General features: G+C 37.3%; 1 protein-coding gene across 1 annotated transcript in view; it reads right to left on the reverse strand.

The window, feature by feature from the left end:
* Nucleotides 1-23,199, reverse strand: part of LOC117429628 (ADAMTS-like protein 3) — a 128,173-nt gene that overhangs the window by 39,063 nt on the left and 65,911 nt on the right. Inside the window, exons 6-15 of the mRNA XM_058998932.1 lie at nucleotides 22,431-22,667; nucleotides 16,094-16,220; nucleotides 9,813-9,887; nucleotides 6,957-7,114; nucleotides 5,323-5,434; nucleotides 4,775-4,913; nucleotides 4,514-4,564; nucleotides 3,154-3,358; nucleotides 2,667-2,814; nucleotides 1,450-1,534 (exon numbers count right to left, since the gene is read on the reverse strand). Of these exons, the coding sequence (XP_058854915.1) occupies nucleotides 1,450-1,534; nucleotides 2,667-2,814; nucleotides 3,154-3,358; nucleotides 4,514-4,564; nucleotides 4,775-4,913; nucleotides 5,323-5,434; nucleotides 6,957-7,114; nucleotides 9,813-9,887; nucleotides 16,094-16,220; nucleotides 22,431-22,667 (1,337 nt within the window). The remainder of the gene's footprint in view (nucleotides 1-1,449; nucleotides 1,535-2,666; nucleotides 2,815-3,153; nucleotides 3,359-4,513; nucleotides 4,565-4,774; nucleotides 4,914-5,322; nucleotides 5,435-6,956; nucleotides 7,115-9,812; nucleotides 9,888-16,093; nucleotides 16,221-22,430; nucleotides 22,668-23,199) is intronic.

Raw genomic sequence — 23,199 nt, forward strand, 5'->3', positions numbered from 1 at the left:
GCCTGACATAACAGCATAGCAATGTGAGTACATCAGCACACCCATATAACAAAGGCATCCAAAAGCATCAATAAGTAAATGGGAATTTGAGAGCAAATGGGAAATGACAGAAGGGTTCTGCAAATGTATAAACTGGGCAACAAAATAACTCATTAACAAACAAGTCTTTAATCACTTGAATGTTCTTACATGAGCCAGGACCTGTCAAATACATTCATTACTTCTGGGTTTATTTCCCTAGTGTGTACATGTTTTGTACAATAACATGTATGCACATTGAACTTCAACCATCCCAATACAGAGATTTCAAAATGAGTTAAAAAAGCTAAACTGCCCATGCTTAGTGATAAATGTTAAACTGTATGAAATAGCTGGATTTGTATAAAATCACATATTATCATGGTGAAGGTTATTAAACATGTCTAATTGGTCCCAGTGTCCTACTATATCCAATCACATGGGTATTAATACTAAAATAAATGCACTTTCTGAACCTGCAGTAATAAAATAAAACTGTAATTTAAGAAGGCTACTCGGATCAATGATAGATGTCAACTACCACCACGTTCCCCAACTGACAAGTGAAAAGGTCACGTCTGGATTTTTCTTGGCCCTGCTCCGTGAACATTTAGATACATTTACCCCACATTCCTGTGAACCTTTACTCTTTATACGTTTCTGAGGCGGCCGTCTTTGGTAAACCACAGAGGCAACAGTATTTATCATCTCAAACTGTTTTGGCAGGGTTTTTGGTTGTGTGGGTTTGAAAATGCAGCTGCCTTTAGTCCCCTGACCGCTATTAAGAAAATATAATTTCAGAGCTTGAAAAGATAGTTCTAATAATAGAACAAACTGGGAGTCGATACAGCGTGTACTTTCCCTGAGACTGGTGGCAATTAAATGGAACGCAAAGCTAAACTAAGTAATATACTGCTAAGGTTTGAAAAACAACAAAAGGCTTTTTTAGACGACGATACAGTACCCTGATATAGACATTCTACGGCAACCTACTGTACACGTGCATGCATTTGGAAGTTGTAGTAAATACAAAGATACAATAAAACACATAGGGGTATTGAAATGTGGTGGGATCAGTCAATCCGAGAACCTAAAGTAGCTTCACCCCACCAGCAGTGCTGTGACAAGCACATTTCACACATACCATTTTCACAGTAGCAGACACCCCTGATGATGCAGGAGGCAGGAGAGGTCACTAAGCACTCTGTGATTTCATATGAATATCAGCTGTCTCTGACCTGTCAATCTACAATGCACACACACAGAAAACCCACGCACACATACTGCATGAAATAGGACAGCATGATCCTTTTTGCTTCTAATTACTCTTCCCCTTTCCATACCTCTGAGGGTATTCTCACAATTGGAAATGTGGGACGCGCATTGTTTTAGTTCTGAGAAGCAGATGAAAATGAATGGATGTGAACTCACGTAGGCTCCTCTGAAGCAGCTCTGGGCTCCTCCAGTTCCAGTGCTTGTTTAAACCAGGGCAGTTTAGCTTCCACAGGAAGTTTTTCTGGAAGAGCAGAATGCATAAATCATTCATTGGAGCCTTTGGAGTCATGCAGGGATAGAATACTTACAAAGCATTATTCACTCCCAGTGGAATCTTTACAGCACCATTTAACCCTTTCCTATTGGATCAGCCTGGGGTTATGATGGCCCCCTTTGACACGATTATTAATCATAACCTGCCCTCGTGCCAATCAGAAGCCAGGAAATACCTCCCCCGCCCCCCCATACACCGTGGTGACAAGACGGCCCATTCATCAGCCAACGTCTCTCGCACTGAGCAAACTGGTTCGTAAACGCAAAGAAAAATATTTTGAAAGATTTCTTTCTTTTCAAATTGAGGATTGTTAATCACTTTTATCTCTCAGATGTGAATGAAAGAGCCACTGCTTGACTACGCTGCCTCCACAGTACATTCTCTCTCTTGGCCATCCATCTTCTCAGCCGCCAAGATACTAAATGAGAGGCATGGGTTGATTTCTCCCCTGATAAAACATTTTCCTCGCTCAGTCTTAGCAGTAAAACTGACTGAATGGCTAAGTACGCAAGAGGGTTGGATAAGTTTAAATATAAACAAACATCTGGGTCACTCCAGCCTAGGTTTCTAAACCAGGTCCTAAATCTGTTTATCAATCTGTGAAACATTCATTAGACAGAGATTTGAGGGAGAGGTGGGTCAGGACTGATTGCTTTCTGTTAGAGCTGCCTGCGTCCCATCATTGTCTTCCTTTAAAACATGTTATCAGCTCATTGAGGCTTAAATGTCTCACATCCCCAGCCGGTGTAGGACTTCAGGCTTGTTCCTTAGGTGACCACGGTCAGGGAATTTGAAAAAGAGATCAGGAAGTCTGAAAGCTAACTTTCTACTAATTAGAAACAGATGAAGACATGCTTAGGCCATACTGCACTTAAGCAAATGAAGGAAACACTTTTGAAAGCAATCAAAATCTTCTTTTTCACTTACATACCTATTTATTAATTATCTGCCAAGGAGAGGTCAACTAACTTGTGCCATGCATTTTACATGGGAGATCCTATACAATTTTATCCAAGATTTCCAAGTTCAGGACTGTCATAATCATGGCTGTGCAATTTTGAAAATTGAAACGTACCAGTTCTGTGTTTGCTATGCTTACCTTTGGGCTTGTAGCATGCAATGGGCACCACACACTCTTCTTTGATGTGGGGCTTCATCTGTGGATTACACCCCCCTATGTGCTGGCCACGGTGATCAATGCAAAGAACCACTCTGTAACGCAGCCCTCGACCACAGGTAACAGTGCACTGAAGAAAACAAGCATAGAACTGTAAGACAAGACCTTTGTAACAAAAGAGATCATCATGAGCTATTGTATTGCCTTAAAAAATGGTTAGCAATGTGTCACTCTTGCAGCAAGGTCAGGATTACAAATACAATAATGTACAATAGGTGATGAGAGGGAACCAAATTGAAGAATGCCATCCATTCTGTGAAATGATCCTTCTTTCTGTTGTATCAATGATGACATGAATGGCAGATATTTTAAGCCGTTAATCTATGGTAGTACTGCTGTCTGTTTTAATTTTCTGTATTGAATGGCTAATTGACTTTATCATCCTCTCCTGTATCATGGCTTTACCTACCTGGGACCATTCCATTGCTATCCACTTGGGGCAGTCAAACAGGTTGCAGGTTTGCATGAGTGTTGGCTTAGGCGTGTACATGCACTTCCACTCCTCCACCTGCAGGATCTCCCCATGCATGGTCTCCTCCACACACATGATGCTCCGGCTCTGAATGCCACCCCCACACGACACAGAACAGGCGGTCCAGGGATTGTGCTCCCAACTAGGGAAACACATGTGTATTTAGCAAATTGCATTTTGAATGTTCTTAGGTTGGTAAGAGACCTTGAATAACAATCACGTATTGAAGTGCGTTTTTTATTACTTCCAAATGATGGTAATTTACATGCAAGCCTTCCAAACCTCTGTCACTGAAGACTATTTTTTTGATGTTAGAAATAGCTTTGCTCTAACAGCTCTACTAGGATTTCTTTTTCCCTTTTTATTGGTAACCACAAACATGATATAATAAGGTAACATTTTAAACACAAACAGGCCAATGAACTGCTATAACCCAATATTTAACTGAATGCACTTGAACATGTGCTGAATTAAAAAATAACAATACTGCCAAGTACTTTATCCACAGTGGTGTAGCAAAAAATACATGCATACCAATTCTCTTCTATTACTATCAGCTACATAATGTATGTTCTTCATGTCAAATGAAAGCACTAGTAAAAACAACTTTAGGCGAGGGTGTGTAGGTTATCAATACATCATTTTAAGTAAGGTAATATCAACCACAGACACCCACAATGTGAATAATGTGAATAATGGAGGAGGTAAAAATGGTATGTAACTGGTACAGAACCTCATTATTAATGATCATAAATCAACCCTGCTGCATTCATAATCATCACCTACACTACTCAGGCAAAGGTCAAACTCCAACTTAGCTTCAGTGACCTGCAAAATCAATCAAGCGAATGATGCATCAACCTAAACAGAACACTTGCTAGATAACATTTAGTCTGCAGGCATATTTAAAATACCAGAAATGTAATATTGCTTAGCTGTAATATAATGTTGGTCTTCCCTTTTATCTTTAGATCCCCTTCCAAAAATGCAAAGCCTATTCGTGTAAAAGCAAAGGAGAAGGGCTACTGCAGTTCAAAAAGGAAATGGCTCACAGTCCAGAGGTGGAAACTTCCTAGGGCAACAGTTTATCTCCACTAGGCAGAAGCATCCTAGTTGCTTCATTTAAAAGCTGATGAGCTCTGTTCAACTGATCTCAACAGAGGCATTTGTGGTTCAGGTTCTTTTCATACAGCTGATTACAAAAAGGGATAGAATACAATACAAACAGATGCACTAACCCATGAAACTCAAGTACATCCAACCAAAGTGCAATATGTCTGTGTGGAGAATTACTCACCGAGGAAGAGGCTGGAAGTGGTCGTAAGGCATGATCTCTTTAAATCCATCACTGTGGGGTATAATATTAATGTGCGTTAAAAGCTACATATTATTTCAAAAAGTAATTAAAAAGGTTGCATTTAAACTGAAAAATTAATGCAAAAAAAAAGAATAATCCTGCAACGAATGCTGTATGTCTACACAATTTCCACATTAGCAAATGTTTGTCAAATGATGAGAGTGTATCAGTTCTTTTTAGTTCAGCACATCTTCAACACACCTTGCCGGGCAGGGATCCATATTGCACTCCTTCAGTTTGGGTTTGGGTTTCTTGTTCTCAGGATAATAGTGACAGTATTGGTCAGACACCACACGGTTCAAACGGACATCCATACACTCTGCAGAGTTTAGCTGATAGCCTGAGATACAGAAAAAGCACAGTAACAATACAGAGCACACAGTTATAGAATACATAACATTAGTGATTTTGAAACCTTAGTACAGGAGAAAAAACAGCATCATTTGTTGAATATTAACTAAAATTATTAACTAAGCACTAAAATTTTGAAACTGGGGCATCAGAACCAATTTCAAAATCTTAGAACCGCTGGTAACTCTAAATGGCATTGATGACAATTTTATCACATAGTCACATTCTACGCTGCAACTACATAGTACATAACCAAACATATTAATCATGTGTAATTCCACGTGTAGTTGCATAGTTATAGCATAGTAATTACACAGCCATACCTTGTAATTACAGTTTGATTATGCCTCAACACAAAAATGTTAGGCAATTAGTGAACTCTTTAGTCCTTCGCTTACCTCCTCCGCATGTGACGGTGCAAGGGAAGAAGTCTGTCTCTCTCCATTGATGGCTGATGGGATGATAGAAGAGGAATTGCACCAGAGTGTCTCTGGAAGCAGCGTACCTCACCTGCAGGGATACAGAAGTGTGTACATACACACTATGGCTTCTGAGGTTGGATAAAGGAGAAACAGTTTGGTTGCAAACTGCATTTTACTTGGGATAAGACCTACAATAGCTTGCTCTGACCCACATGCACTTTGTAACTTCCCTAAAAGGCTAATTAGAAATATTTCATGAAGAGTTTGTGTTATTTGACAGGGAAACTCAGTACAAGCATAGGCATTGATCATACAGAGCTGGTATCATTTATCATTTTAAATGATGGAGCTTCACTATCCTTTGTGTGAATGGCAGCGCAGCAAACAAAACATCACCTGCAGAGGGGACTTGTTGTTTGATGAGGCTGTTGATTGGGTGGTTTTTTTGGGTGCTTGCCATACTGTAGCTCCCCAAACAGTAATCACTCAGAACTTTAAAAACAGTTTACAAAGTCCCTGAAATCCAGCACTATTGTATGGCACTGATGGAATGCATGCCTTGGCATTGGAAATGAATTGACAGCTTGTATATGTCAATAGAAAAAAAACAACTTTTCCCAAGAAATAGTCGAAAAACCTAAATATAGCTGAAGCGTCTTAGTTTCATTCCATGTCTGCAAAGAGTACATTGAGTGATATCATGGACTCTATGAAATAAACAGCTGTTCAACTATGTAATATTAAATATGATTCCAAGCGGTCGCATTTTAAGCTTCAGAAAATTAAGTCTATGCAATGAAATGCTTGGCCATACTTCTGCAGTTAGATGTCATGCCAAAAATTAGTCTAGAACAAATTAAGTTTGTTTTCATGCCAGTAACTCTTTTTTTTCATTGTCAAAATCCAACAAATATTGCAAAAAATAGATATTTTTTATGAACCAATCTATTTCCTAAAGTAAACATTACTGAACAGGATAATTTGTCATTAATTGGTCTAACAGGCCTGAGTCCAAATATTAAATAGTATGACATCACTTGTTCCATATTTAACACATAATTCTTCCTCCACAAGACTCACTTTGGAGACAATGATGATTATTAGAACAGCCATTTCATATCCCTTCAATTTACCATTCAAGTGACTCATTTTGTTTCCTTATAATGGAAACATCAAAGCAGCTGCTTCATATTGTGAACTACTTCACAGATAATTTACTGTACCTACAGTAGTAAGCTACATTTGCTCATAATCACAGCAATACCCACCCCATAGTGCCAATACCACAATTACGGACTACTAACTACCTTCTGAAAAAGGTCCAAGAATAATTAGTAATACCAGCCCAGTTGTTTTGTGATTTAAAAGAATGCAATGCATAATTGCTCAGTTAAATCCTCAGTTTCTAGTGTGGCCATTGGATAAAACATCAGTGTTATATAAGCACAGCATCATGCAAACCAACCAAGGCTTTTAATGTATGAAAACAAAGCTATTTCCTTTCAGTGTTTAGCTACTGAAACCACAGCGACTTTTCCCATAAATCAGATGGTTTCACCTTTGTTTGAAATCGTTGCTTCATTTTGTAAAAACAAACTTCTCACCCTTACCTTTATATTAAAGTCAGCACCCAGTGGCCCTTGAATCCTGAAACTCTGCCTGTCTGGGTCCTTCTGGAAGTCCACTGTTGTGTTCTCTACTAGGAATGATCCGGGGGAATTAAAACTGTGCTCCCCTGTCTGCCCTTGCAAGGTTTTTGAGTCAATAACTGAAAGAAATGGGAAAACTGGGTTTTAAAAAAAAATACACAAATATAATAACATGCATAATATATACCATATATACAGATCTTAATATCATTAACAAGGTAATGTTAATAGATACAATGCAAATCAATCAAACGCAAATGACAGCCTCCACAAGATACTGTCGAATAAATTAGGTCAAAATGCATCCATGTATGTTTCTGCAATACTATGACTATGGAAACTGTTTTTGCGAGCCTGTTCCCATAATAAAGGAAGATTTGTTTTGAATAACTGCCTCGAATACTTGTTATTTTTAGCAATAAAATGTCCAATTCCACTTCAACTTTAATTAGCAACAGCTTTCAAAGCTTGCAACTTGAAACAATTAACAATGATTAATGTTTGCCATGTCATTCTTAAGTAACTGCCAAACAACCATTACAATTTCATTTACAAAGGGAAAAAGAAAATATATTTTCTGACTAGCTTTAGGTAATATTTAGTTTAATTTAAGTTCATGAACTTGACTCTCATGCACAGGGCATGTGAACAAATATTACCTCTTATTTTCCTGTTTTTCCTGGTTTTTTTTTGTTTGTTTGTTTTTTGCATGAGGTATTTTAAGAACGCTGCAGTATCTGTGTTGTCCTTTCTAATTCTTACTATCAACTTCTTGGCAATAGCTTATCAAAAAACCACAGTGTCAACTTCCAGACCACACATCAGAAATATCAAGACCTTCATCTGGATTTTGCTTTTGCTGGTGGTGTTGTTGTTCTGAACTTTGCTAAAAGGAAATCAAAACAGCTTGTTACAAAGGAAAGATGTTGGTATCGCTTTATTTTGAGTGTCATAAATGAGTATTTAATTTATATGCAATTAACCATTTGTTGAAGTTTTGTTGCATGTTAATAAACCCAATAGATGTGGCATGCATGCATGTGTCTATCATTAGACTGCTACTTGATTTCATATGTATGTTGAGTATGTTTTTTTTAGACTTGGTAGTTTCCTGCTCCAGTAAAAAAGACTGGTATGCAAAGCTACTAATACTCTATTCATGTGATCATCACAGTTTGAAATGAGATTGTGAATGGCAATCACATGGTTTAAAAGCACATTATTTAGGTAGTGTGGATAGCATATAGAATAATAACAGTAACCCTACATACCAGTCTTTGTATGACTTATTTTTTTTACTAGAGCAGTAAGTCTCAAAACACATACTCAACATGAGCTCAAATGACAGTCTAATGATAGATACACACATGCATGGCATATCTATTGACTGTTCATTAACATGGAACTAAACGTCAGCAAATGGTTAACTGCACATTAACTAAATACTTATTTATGTCACTCAAAATAAAGCATTACCAAGATTTTTAACTGAAATTGAAACCACCTCAATCCTACAGTAAGAATCTGTCAGGTGGAAAACTGTTCCAAGTCCACACAGTTTTAATAGAATGGATTTCAAAACCCTGGATAGCACCCCTCTAACCTCGAATTATATTTGAAACACTGTACCAGTCTATCCTCACCAAAAACAACAAGAATAACTTCTGCATCAACCAAGATTTTTACACATTAGTCAATATGCATGGGTTATCATAATAGAAACAAGACTGTTAATGATGCTAGAGGACAGACTGCGGGTAAACGTTATCAGAGGTAAAGGGGTTAATAACAGCTGTTCAGAGAATAGAGAACACGCCCAAGAAGCACAAGTCATTTCTTTCCTTATGAACCTAATACCAGACATTACAGAATGCTATTCCAAGGTGTAGGGCAATGTAATGTCACTGTGCCTGCCCAGTTGTTTTGTGATTTAAAAGACAATGCATAATTGCTCAGTTAAATCCACAGCTTCTAGTTTGGCCATTGGATAAAACATCAGTGTTATATAAACACAGCATCATGCAAACCAACCAAGGCTTTAAATGCCCATTGCTGAATAATGAATGCTTGATTTCCAATCCCATTGTATGAAAACAAAGCTATTTCTTCTCACGGTGTTTATCAGATGTCCAAAACACTGGCCAAGTAGTAACCAGATGTTCAGCAATAGAACAAATGACAGCTCAAGGTTAAATTGGGGAGGGTGAATTTATACTCACGAGTTAACCTTGTGTGGGGTCTGCCTTATGTTCAAAGTGATCCCCTATCTATAAAACTGTCTGTACCAGCAACTGAATGCATTTTACACATAGGAACACTTAAGTCAGGTTTTCAAGTCAAATGAAACAAAGCAATGCCCATGGCAGAATACAATGTAACCCAATAATAAGCTATATTACCATCAGTAAAATGCTTTGAATTGGATTCTTATTTTAAACACAGCTGCTCAGAGCTTTGTTATATACAGTAGGTTTAATATTAATAGACAAATATTTGACCCATGTTTTTAAAGTATTTTTTTTATACAGTGTAAATAGGATCCCATCTACAGCTCAAGAATTGAAAAGTTACCTATGAAATTGGTGCCACAATTCTGGGTGCTTAAGGGCAGGGGTGTCCAATCCCGGTCCTGGAGTGCCATTCCACTCCAGGTTTAACAGGTAAAATGAGATGATTAACTCAATTAAACCATTTATAATCGGGTTGGAACAAATACCAGGACCAACTTTGGCCACCCCTGCTTTCGTGTTTTGTTACATGATCATATCTGATTCAACTAGCACGTTTTGTTTTTTATGCACAGTTTGGTATACTTACTCAGATGGTCCGGTCCTTTTGCAGTGATTCTAACATTACGACTTCCATATGGGACTGCAATCACGGTTTCCTCTGCTATAAGAAAAAAAAAACAACCAAAAACGTTATTGTCTACACTGTACTGTATATTAATCCATCTATTAATGGCTTTTTTGTCTTTGCAATACTGCATAGAAATGAGGAGATACAGTACCATGTTATATCAAAGCCATAGTTTATTATCTCATACACAATTTTCAGTTAATGTTACACTATATAACCCATAAACTGAATTGTTTCCCTATGTTCTATTTAACATAATTTCTCCACAAAGCTGGACTTAGATATTTTGTTTAGCAGGTAGCAATAAATCGCACCAGCCTTCTCTTGCTGTCAAACCCCAGGCTCTTCTCCTGAGTGATTAGATCAACAGAACCCTCCTTCTCCACCACAAAACACTCATACATTATAAATGAGCAGCCCTGCAAGCACACGCTCTCTAACACATGTATACACACATAAACACGCATCTGTGGGGAGCTGCACAGGGATGCAAGCCTGAGCCTCTGATTTAGAGATTGCGAGTGATGTCATCAAGGAAATGGAACGGGCGGCACTATCTGTTTTCACCACTTTGCGATGATGACATCAGAGAAACAGACCACTTTGTATGTTGGCCAGACTCCGAGAAGCGTTATATTTTCCAAATGGGGAGGGGAATGGAAGGAGCAAAAGCAAATATATTACCGATTGCAATGTGGCTGAACACGTTGTAGAAGCAGACCGTAGCAGAAAACACTGATTGCATGTGTCCACTGAAAAGACTCATCAGTGGTTGCTGGTTCTAAAGCAATCATGGTTATGAGGTAACAATGCACGCCTGCCAGGGTCCTGCTCTGCTTTGACAGGGAACTTGTTTTTGCTAAAGAGGACTAGTCTTTAGGCTATGTGTTTTTTTTTAAATTGTTAATGTGTAAAACATTATAATATTACAATAATTGTTTGTCCTAGGGAACCTAACTCACCACTCAGAGAATAACCATAAGTAGCCCTGAAGCAATAAATCTTCACCATTATTCTGACAGGGCATGGCACTAGGAGAGTATACCACAACGCACCGGGCTGCACGCCAAGTCATTATAGGAGAGCAGCAATACGAAGGTGGATTGAAAGCCAACTGGAGCTGGACGGTGATAAAAATCTAATCTAAAATCTATAAGTGCCTCAAAGCACTTGTATTTACAGCCTCCTTGAAGCAGCTGTGCCGTTTCTCTGTGTTGTAATTATTTAGTCTACTTGACCTGTACAGCCTCCCTGCCATTTGAAACCAATAAGCAAGGCTGATGACCAAGCCATTAGACTTGCTGACTGAATACATTTTACCAAACAGCATTAGCTCGTACCCACTATCGGATAGCTATTACTTACGATGTTAGGATTAGATTACTATAACTGCTGTTTGGGTCCTTCATAGACAGACTTTCATAAATAACACTTATCTGGTGAAACTGGCAAAATCTTGAAAGGAATCGGGGGGAGCTGGGATGTTTTCCAGTGGCTGAAGAATTGTAAAACGTGCCGAGTGCTCAGTTTAGTTTTTTTGGGAATGCTCAATGCAAAGAATCTGCAAAATAGATTTTCATCAATGAGCAATGCCACTTTTATGTGTAAAGTTCTTAGAATTGATGAGCAATTGTAGGTTCATTTGCAGCCTTGTATATCAAAGGTTAAAGAGTTAATTTTAATCAGTGACCCAACATCACGCTAGAGAGAACACAACTTTATACATTAGAGTGGGTGGATTTAGGTTCTAAATTCATGCATCATTACCATTTTGATCAACAGAAAGAAAACTCCAAACGACTAGAAAAAATAAGGCACTTCAGTACCAGATAACTTCTAAGATAACTCTGGGTTATCCAAATGCACAGCGGAAATCCCCAAACTTTTCCAAAACCCAGTTGTTTTTCATTATTTTTGAAAAGACTGATTAATGCTTGCTTCTTGCCTCTCCTAGTTCTTTATGTTTTGATAGAGATTATATTAAGATGTCAGTTTAATTACAGTGCTATAGTATTCAGAGCCATGCTGAAGTCACTCACACAGGCATTTTCTGCACCTCCAAAACACTACATTTATGTGGTGGTTCATCATGTTTGACTTTGAGAGATTAGCCCATCTGCTCTGTGGCAGCATTAGACACAAGCCCACCAAAACTAAAAGCGTGGCTCACTAATTGAAGCAAGGAAGAGAGCAGATTATGACAATCACTTGCTATTTAGCAGTAAGGAAGCTGTTCATCTTCAAGGCAGTTTCTCGTACAGAAAAGCCAAGGGTCAGACATTACAGAACTACCTTGGATGAAATCCGAGGCCCTTCGTGAAGCGTGAATGACAGCTTTCGTGATCTCATATATGAAAACATCCCACAGAGTTGCGTTCAAAGAGGAAACTAGCTCTATATATCACAATAGAAGGCAGCAGTTTTCAACAGCTGTTACATCTGAATGACCCTGAGTCAAGGCTTTTTAAAAAAAAACCAAAAAAAAACAATAAAATAAATGAATGATTTCATCAGTCTCATAACCATTATAATTCCAATTGCTAGTTGCTCGCACAGCTATGAGTCAGATCTCCATCTGATTCTTGTTTGTACCATAGGTGTATGTAGAGGGACCAAGGAGTGCATCTATTGGTAATATTGCACTGATAAAGCCAAACAGGGCTGTTACTAGCAGCTAGCTAAAGAAATATTCATGTGAGCCATACTGATAGGCTTCTCCCACACTGCTAAGTTAATTACAGACTCTGGAAGGACACATCCTGTACAGTACTTGCGGGCTGTGCTCCCTACTGAACAGTACCCCCATTGATAGAGATGTCTCTAGTCAGAGCACAGGGTCACGTGCCTATCCCTGTGGCTCTGACTCCCCATGTGTGGTATAACACAGTGTGAGAGCAGCACTTTCCTCAGCAGGTGAAACAGATGTGAACTTGTTATCAAGCTCTATGAGAATGCAAGTTATTTTGGCTGGTTTGAATAACAATGTTGTACAAGCATTAAACCACAAATAACCACGAGCAGGTCTCTGGAAATTAGGCGGCTTACACAAAGCTATGCAAACCTTTCAGCATTTGAACTTCACAAGCTGGTGACAGACACTGAAGGAGGTACAGTGGAGACGATAAACAAAGAAATTCTCAACCGTAATACAGCACATCTTTCACCAAGGAAATACCATTAGGGCATTTTTTTGCTGTTGTTTTTTTAACATACAATATCTTTGTAATTCTCACATTAGGTTGGACATAAGTAACCAAAGGAAATAAGAAAGAAAAAAAGTGATGTTTTAACTTTCTTACAGCAGCATAATTGCAACATGTATTTACTTTTAACAGCTGAAGAAAATGAAAGCAAATGATCCTACAGGGACAATGGTATACATTATGAATGTAGAGGGGCTTAGTAATATAAGGTTGTTAAAATGTTGTCTTGCTGATTTTAAAACAGGCTTCTTTAAACTGCAATAATGAAGGTACACATCCTTTACGGTGTGTAGTGATGTCTGTTATTGACTTACAACAGGTCCTGCATGCTGTGCACCTATTTAATAAGAAACAAGTAATCAATTGGATGTACAGTAGTAAAGACTGAACGAGCAGGACGATTCAATGTCCAGAGAAAATGTCTCTTACCATCTGCTTAGTTTTATTCTCGACCTGATCTATGCCCCAGGACTATCAAAACAATCACCGTTATGCAGGAGACAAAAATGATAAGTCATACATTTCGTATATATATATATATATATATATATATATATATATATATATATATATATATTTCTATTTAAGATGGTTGGCCTCAAAGTGTAACAGAAAAACAGTCCTAAGTTTAAGTTACAATATAAATCTCCAGGTGAATAGCTGCTCCCAGCTGTAGTTTATACAGATATTATATTCTGTTCAAACATGTCCAGTATGCTAGTCATCCTTACATCCACAGTTCCTAGACTTTGAACTGCGAGGCCCTGTGATATGTTTATATTACTGCCCAAAAATGTTCCTAGAAATGACCGTCTTGATCACATTAAGCACTGAGTGCACTTAAAAGAAAATGTGATTACAAGAAAGAAAGTGTGAGGTTTAAGAAAAGCTGTACATTTAATGCATTTTTTTTTTATTTTGTATTATTATTGTAAATATCTGCAGGGCTGAATTTATTTTCTCTGACGGCAACCTCTGCCAACAACTAACCAAAGCTGGTGGGATGCCATGTTTGATGCCCTAAAATAATTGAATTTGGAAATATTACTCTGTGTATTTATACAGTACAGTAAATGTAAGCAGATACTTTAATACTGTAAACAAAGTTCCTTTCCACTAACCCTAAAACTTGTTTATCCAAAAAAATGATATTATATGAGATTAATTTGCATAGACATAGGAATGGCAAAATGCCAGTGTTAAAATGATATCGCCACTAAATATCATGAGCTGTATCCAGAAAGACTTGTGTGAGCTTTAGTGTAGTGAAATGCATCTGCACAGGGGAATTATAAGGCAAAACGTATCCTTACTTGATGGAGTGTAACAAGCTTGGGTTGACATACTTAAAAAAGTCTGGGTGTAGATGAGTTCTTTGTGCTGAGTGGCCTGCTCGCTGTGTGAGAGGAAGCACTCTGCTGTTACCAAAGAACCCATTTTGTTGGGTTTTGTTGGTTTTAAAACAAAAACAAGGGCCTTGTTCGCACACAAATGGTAGGCCAACATCGGTCAACTAAAAACACAGACTCAAGAAATGTCTTTAAACAGTTCCATCCTGCATGAGTCAACCCCTTCTCATGAAATTGCTTTAATTAAATCGTTCATCCTGCATGAGTCAACCCCTTCTCATGAAAGTGCTTTAATTAAATCGTTCATCCTGCACGAGTCAAATCCTTTTCATGAAAGTGTTTTAATAGTTAAACATTAAAGTCAGCAGCACTATTGGTTTAAAAGGGTGAGACCATGGCTCTACAGGGTAATCTACAGTGGACTACAGTAATGAAAACTCAACTAACATCATACAGGATTTACCATAAACATGGCCTGCAAGCCCATCCCGTTGAGTTTGAGATTTAATATCACACGTGGTTCCTCGTTTTATAACTGCATTTGTGGTACAAAACTATGCATACAATTAAAACGCAATTAGAAAAGGTTTTAATTAACTCCTTAAACACTGTAAACACACGTAAATGTAATTGCAGTGTTAATAATAATACTTTATGTAGCAGGGCGGTAGTAAGCTCTGCTGTTTAAATGTATTTGTTTATTTTTAGAACGGGGTTTCCCCCTACGCCCTTGTGCAGATTATTGTTTTGTGTTTGTTTGTTTGTTTTATGATTTGTTTATGAATATGACGGCGTAGCCGAATTGTATTTGTTTAGTAGAGTGGATGGGTAGCCCCATCCACAGTAATTAAAAAAAAAAAAAGCTTGTGCAGATTGTGGCTGAGGGGTAATAGAATAATTGCTAGCTAAAAGGCCTGCAGCTCTCCAGCTCGTGGTGGGTGTATGAGAGGAGCGAGAGTGGAGAGAGCGAGGAGAGAGAAAACGAAACTTAAACTTTAAAATATACAGGAACAGTGACAGCGACTGCCCAGCCTGACCTGTATTTATATTTTGTGTTCGAGAGTTGTTTTGTTTACCTGTTTTGTTTTCGCTCTGTGAGCACAGTTTCTTTTTGTTTAAACCTTTGGTTTATTTTTGTATTTAAATAAAACGGTGCCGCCTTTAACTGCAGTACTGTTGGTGTCAGTTTGTTTACGTTCCTGCTTCTGTCCTGACGTCATCGCCCAGCCACCCTGTCACACTTTAGTTATCGGGTAAAATAAAAACTGTTAAAATTACAAAGACCTATGTTCAGTTAATACAAATTTGGAATGGGGAAACTACAAACTAAAATGTCATCTTGCTGTTGTACTGAAATGTTTTTAGAACCCCCAATTAAGCTCTGATGTTTTTATTATGGTTAACAAAAATACATTGGCGGCCAAAAATGGAACTATGAGTTCTTTTCAAATAAGACGTTATAATCTAACTCAAGAAAAAACAAATACTGCATGCTAATAAATAAACTTTAGGATGCTGGCCTAGATACAAATATTGTATTTGAATGAACTACGGGTTACAGCCTGTGTGATAACTATAAACAAACTGGGTGCAACAGGTGCCAAAGTACAGCAAGTGGCCCTTCAAGCTGTTTGTGTAGCTCCGAAAGTTTATTTTTGCAGTAGTTGTGAACTCCTTGTGTACCTACGTTTTTCTGGGGAGACGTGTGTCTTCGATTGTCCCCTCACGAGGCGGCACGTGGAACCATCTCCTGCACAGACCCCGCAGTTGTCTTCCTTGGCGTTGCTCCCAAGTTGTCGATCACAGCCCACAGCCTGCCAACATCAACAGGACAGTCACGAGGAGGGCATCTCGCACAGTACACAAGTTCAGGTTTCTGGTATTATCTTTATTGTTACATGATCCTTCTTGTTTTTTTTTTTTCGTTTTCCTTGTTAAGAAGCTGGCCTCATTCTGTCAAAGTATAACCATGTTCTCTGATTGCTGCTTTATAGACTGCACGCAGGCATGACTCCCTTTCATGAACCCATAATACACAGTCCCAGAGAAATACCTTCTGGAACAGAATGGTGACAGAGTGGCAACTGGCTCACCAGGAACCAGTGCCTGTCAAAGCTTTGCTCACCTAAACTCTTATCAATAAATCAATCCAAAAGACTTATTTTCTTATATGTGGTGAACCCAAGAGAGTCTCCAGTAACACATGGCTCTCGAGTCTGGTTACAGTGTGAATGCCAGCCGTTCACTTACTTGATCCCCAACTTTACTGAAGAGACACCAATACACGCTTTGTAGTTTATTTGCCTTTCAATCAAGCCCCAAACTTGGCATTCTTCTCTGCTTACAGTCATTCAAAACTGCCAGCAGCATAGAGAATTAGGTGAGCTTCAGGAGATGCCAACTTTCACAAAAGCCCCTTTAAAGCATCTTTATCTGTCACTAATACTATTTACTTTTTAAACTTCACATGCATTTCATTTCTTTCTTTCTTTCTTTCTTTCTTTCTTTCTTTCTTTCTTACACAAGCTCCGGCCAGCTCTGCTTTTCCCATTAGTATAAACTAATAATGCTATAAACAGAAAATGGAATGTAAGTGCACACAAGCAAAATGTTTATTTTTGTAGTTAAAAGAGAGTTTAAAAAAAGCTCCTCTCTAAGCTAGCTGGACAAAGCACTCAATTAATTGGGAGCACTTGAGAGTGGAAACTTTTTTTAAGTCAAAAAGGAAGCCCATATTAAATAAGTTGGGGATCCTAATTATTGTCAAAAGGAAATGCATACAATATAACTGTTGTGAAAATGCCATTATCTAATACTAAAATACCACCCACTGACCTACATTGTTGGCAGCTAAAGCATATTGCTATAGAAAAAATGTCAAAGGTAAAATGTTTTCATTGATTGTGGTTTCTTTAGCGATTGGGGAAAATGTATCAATTAAAAGATCAAAGAATGACTTCACGGGAAGTGTTTTAACTCTGATTAAAGGTCGTTTTGCTAGACTATGAGTAAAGGAAGGAAATGTACTATACACCAGCCTGAAATAACACATTAAATCAAGATGTTTGGCCATTTTACCTCACCTTATAGCTGGAGTAATTGTTTGTATTTATTTTCTTTAATGCATTGTCAGTCAGGGCCATGTGCAATAAACTGCATTAGTGAAAACGGTGCAGCACAAAATAAGTACTATTGAAGACAGATACTGTTTAACGGGCCTTCAAAACAAGTGTTAATGAGAGACATTTAACAGCTTTAAACTACGTCTGAACTGACCTGGAATGCATTTAATCCAATCTAGCAGTCCTTTAATTATCGTTAATTGCACATACTCTGTTCAGTGTCAATGTCTAATTAAAAGGACAGTGCTGTTTTCTCGTCACTGTATTCTAGAACTGCAATAGGCCCTGGACTTCATCATGTGTAATTTGTTGATACATTTCACTGCAGCTTTGCCACTGTGAAGTAACTGTAGTAACTAAACAACAAAGGAATGTCCTTCTTATTTTCTTTTACTTTTTTCATAAACTACAGCTGAACCCTTTGAGTAAAGACCATGAAGAAATGCAGATAAACTTATGATTTCAGAGCTCTCAATTGACCTTTTTTTGCACAAACAGTGGTGAAACCAAATCAGCGTTTCCATGGAGAAAGAAAGGCTGTGTTTTTTAATTTCTATCCCGATAACAGGATTGGATCTCAGTTTAACTCTTCATACTACAGCAGCAACACAAGATTCCCTATCAAAACAGGCTAATCCTGAGTGGAATACAACTATTTGAGTAGAAGAAAACTAGCAAGGAATTGCTCTGAACAATAATCCATCTTCTCCTGGCTGCCACTAAGTCGTTTCTTGCTAGTTTTATCCCGTTAAAATACTTTTATTGCTTTCAGAAAAGTAGACCGTGCACTCATTGCTTAATAGGGTCTGAAATTATTCATTTTCATCCTCATTAGTGACAATAAATTTGGTGAATACATATAACCACTGTACAGTCATTCTATTACACTGCTGTTATACTGCTATTACAATGCAATAACACATGTAACAGCTGAACTCTGTCAGTGGAAGGGCATTTTCGGCAGAAACTACTGTATTCACCAAACTGCCCTCTAGTGTTCAACATGAAGTACAGCATTTTAGTGATAAACATTTAGACCTATTCATTGAGTATTCTTTATACCAAACCTAATTATTCAGATAAGGGACTTGTAGATACAGTAGATGGAGGGTGTTGTGTTTCTGTTATAACATTGCCTTGTAATTACTGGGACTCCAATACTGACAAAACATCTAATTATTGCTGCAAGTGATAAAGTACACAGAAATATACTGTAGATTATTATTATTATTATTATTATTATTATTATTATTATTATTATTATTATTATTATTATTATTATTATTACTATTATGTTCAATGTCCTTCCATTGCTAGTCTACAGTATGGTCTGGAGCAACAAGACCAGGATCATAGTACAACTGTACTTCCCTTTTCTGTATTAAACTGATAATACAAATAACGTGCAACTAATTATTTTAACTTTTACTGTAACAATATTTATTTTGTTGTCCTCAACTCCTTATAAATGTATTTATAACATGAAAGAAGCACAACACAAAGAGATAACGTTTCTGACTGATTCAGAGTCCAAAAACTAGATTTGAAGGCAAATGCAGCAAGATCCTGTTCATTGGCAATGCATGTTAAAATCTTTCTATGCCACTGGTACCTGGTACACTGGTATAAAGATCTACTGGGAGTATTGCTGGCTAAGAGAAGTGTGCTCTGTCCAGACGTCTCAATCAGGTAACAGCTGCATTACCCATTCATGTCACTGGATAAGCTGCAGTGTCTAATGTTTATCTGTTCTTTCTCTTCATTCAAAAAGGGGAAATAAAAACAGGGTAATCTATTAAGAAATGATCGATTGAATCAAAAGAATGTTCTACCCTACATGTTACTTTATGTGCTGGTACATTTACCACATGAACATGTCCACTAACTAAGAATGTATTTCTATCGAAGAAAACAATAGGCATGCTGACAGTTTCTTGGAATATGTTAATGTCGGTCAAAAATTTAAAACATGTGTTTTTATTTATTTATTTATTTTTTGTATGCAAGAAATGTATTCTCAGATCAACAAAGTAAATTATTTCCATACTACTGTAAAACGAGTTACCTAGTAAATGCTGTTTTTTACTATATAGAGCAAAGGTTTAAAGTAATAAATGTCAAATACTGTAATAACATGGCTTTGCCCTATTCAACTGAAACTTTTGGATGTTCAAATCAAGCAGCACGTTGCACAGTATAACAACTCATTTTCTTCAGCGTGAGTTATTCCGAGTACTGCAGATCATCTACACTAAATGAATTTTAGAAAGAATTCTTGTATAATTAAGTGTTTGTTCTCATGTTTACTGTATCGCTGGCTTCAGTTAGAACAGTTTTACTTAATGACGATAATGATCACCAGAGCTGGATAATGTCTTGAGATTAAGACATGGGTGGCTTGATTAAAAGAAAGATAATCATGTTGCCAATCCAGACTGAGACTACCTGATAATCCAGGACCCATGTTATTCTGTCTGGAAAGCTTTTTAAAATAAGCAGTCAGGGTACAAGCAGCTGAACTTGCTTGATCACTACCTGCATGTGTATTTTCTGACTCTTAAGATTTCACAATCCTTGACATACATCCTGGACTAACCTTGGATTTAGGGCATCTTTAATTGCTCTATATGTTTCCAATCATCATATTCGTTTGAATTAAGCACAATCTAAATTCATTACCAGATGTCTGGTCAACAAAAAAGAGATCATTTGAAAATGCACAGTATGCTATACAAAAGATTGTGTACAATTATGAAAATCTTAACATACAGAACAGTAATCTATACACAGAGCTCTGAACACTGGTCTGAGTATCTCAAAATTAAAAGCAATTGTATTATTTATATTATCTTATCTACATTAAAATTTCAGCAATGTATTGGTTAGCTCTGAATGCCTCGTTCTTCGTCTCTCTGTTTCTCTGTTTCGGCCTCTCTTCTGGAGAAAGGAAAGACTGTTCATTGTCAGACAGAGATTTTAAAATGTCCTTGGCCTGGGAGCATGGCTGAGTGAGCCACTCCACATGCATTCCTCTTTAATAGAGCTGCATTGCAAGCTGGTGAGTGTGTGCCTCACTTATAAATAAATAAGGGAGTTCACGGGCCATCCTTGTTCATCCTGCACTGATATGCATTAATCATGTACTGCAGGGATCAAATGTTAACAAAGCTGTCAGCCAGAAGATTGTCTGCACTGGGGTCACTTGTAGTCGAGCAAAGGGCATCTACAGTAGCTATGAATGGGTCCATTTATATTTTCTTCCTATTTTTACTTCTTTTAAAAGGGAGCCTTTAATATGACTGGATGCATGGAAGGTAACCCGATCTGAATACAGTAGTTTTAGACATTCAGAAACATTCACATCTTAATGTGAGCTACTGTACTTGCAGATCAATGAAATCTGGAAATGAAATAATAATGCAGTCTGAAATATATAACTAGGCTTGCTACTTTTCGATATTAATCGAAACGTCTTTAAACGTCAAATTTCATCCATTATCTGTTTGAATTGAAAAATAAAGATCTGAAAAAAACGGTAAATTCTTTCTAAAATAAACGTTGATATTAATCGTCGATTTGGCAAAAAAATTTAAATCGAATAGTAGCAAGCCTAGATATAACTGATAATGTAATGATAGAATATAAGCGTAATCATTTGAAGAGCGACTTATTGAACAAGGTACAAAGTTAGCAGTAATGTCAAGCAGGATCTGTTTATGGTTTCTCCTTTACAAACTATTTTCTATTAAGATGAAAGTTGGCTTCATGTATTGGGCTCAATTGACTATAATATTAATCTAGCCACTAATAATGGTTTATGGTTGACGTGAGTGCTTCCTGTTTACGCTCCGGTTTACTCAGAACTCCGCTAATAACCATACGGAACGCTACTAGAATGGAGAGCAGCCAGTGTTCTGGGCCATTAAAGGCCCACTGCTCTGGTACTCTGATGAAGTTTGATCATCAAAGATCTGTTGAGACTTGCAGTAGCAAATCAATCTTTGATATTTCTATAATTCATCACTACTGGAATTAAATCTGATCGTTATATCTTTTTAATGGACTGTGGAAAAAAAAAAGGAAAATTGACAGAAGCCTGACTGGTTTGGGTATCAGTGCATACAGATGGGGGGTTTACCATTGTAATGAACTCAGTCAAAATCTGCATCCCTAAGGCTCTCCAGTGTACTCATTGCACATTATGTATATACAGCGCTTCACAGTCGATTCCAGAAACCAAATTTCACAAGGGTCCATATCAATCAACAGCATTTAAGAAAAAAATAAATCAACAAGCATATGGAGATTCCATTATGCAGTACATTTCTTTCCATCCTGTCCAATATCAGCATATTTTATTTAATCAAATCTCTACACTGTTAGCCTTTAGTACATTTCAATGTTTAAAGTATGAACCAGCTTCCAGCGGGCACCTCATCCATCTTACCAAATCACATAAGTGCTTAAGGCTTATTTCAGTATCTGCAGACAAACTCAATGGGAAAACTGCAAATCTATATACAGCTATGGCCAAAGGTTTTGCATAACCAAGAATTTTAGGATTGAAACATAATTTTAAAAAAAATAATAATTTAGATATTTTATTTAACATCATCAAAGAAACTACATAATGATATTGCAAGTCTACCGGAAGCCATAATAGTAGTACAGTATTTCATGTTAGATTTCAAATAGATTTAGATTTTGTCAAGTATATGGAAAACCACAAAGTGGTATGTAATTCAATATGTTAACGTAACATTATTCAGCAGGTTTCATTCGACTTCATGAAGCAAGAACAGTTCATTCTATAGGTTGATGATGCAAAACGTTTGGCCAGAGCAGTATGTAAAGTATGAATCAGCTGAGCTCATGTGAAATACATATATCTGCTTTGTTTACCTGACAGATCCCACTGATGCACATATCCAGGGAATCTGTCTTACATCGGGTGCCGTCCAGCACTTTGGGTGCCAGTTCCACTACCTGGTTCTTCCCCCTAGCTTTGCACTTGAGCGCACAGGGAGCAGCAGGGTCATTGTAAACTGGGAGCCACTCGTACACGTGTCCCTGGTATTTAACATCATTGTGTGCCGAGCATTGCTGAGCTCTGAAGTCACTGATTTCTACAGGACATTCCTAAGAGAAAGAAAAGATTAAACAGAAAATTAAAAGTCTACTGCACAGCCTTTATTAAATACAACTCAACAATAGGAAGACATTTTGTTTTTTTTATCAAGCACTAAAACAAAAAAATAAACGATGTCCCCTTCTAAAAGAAAAAAATAAAATTAAAATAGGCAGTTCAGAATTGAAAGTTAAGGTGTCTTATGGAGAGCTTAGTTGCCTCCCATTCATTTTTCAATCACTTAATTAAAATACAAAGGGTAGTGAAGGGTTAGTTTTTGGACATCATTATTAAAATGCTTGCAAAATAGACTTAATTAACTGTTTTTTGTTTTCTTTTTACAAGCAACAAATGTGGCATTTCTAGTTTGACACTTATCTGTTGGTTGTCCACTGAATACTTCAAGAAAACTTGTCTCTAATTACAAACAGCAATGAACTATATTAATCCCAAATAACATTTATACATCTTATACATCAATAAATATCATGCCATGATGTCAAAGATTCCTTAATCCAGACAAAACCCTTGCACTGTCTAAAA

The sequence above is a fragment of the Acipenser ruthenus genome, chromosome 24 (assembly GCF_902713425.1).
Source record: "Acipenser ruthenus chromosome 24, fAciRut3.2 maternal haplotype, whole genome shotgun sequence".
Classification (NCBI taxonomy): domain Eukaryota; kingdom Metazoa; phylum Chordata; class Actinopteri; order Acipenseriformes; family Acipenseridae; genus Acipenser; species Acipenser ruthenus.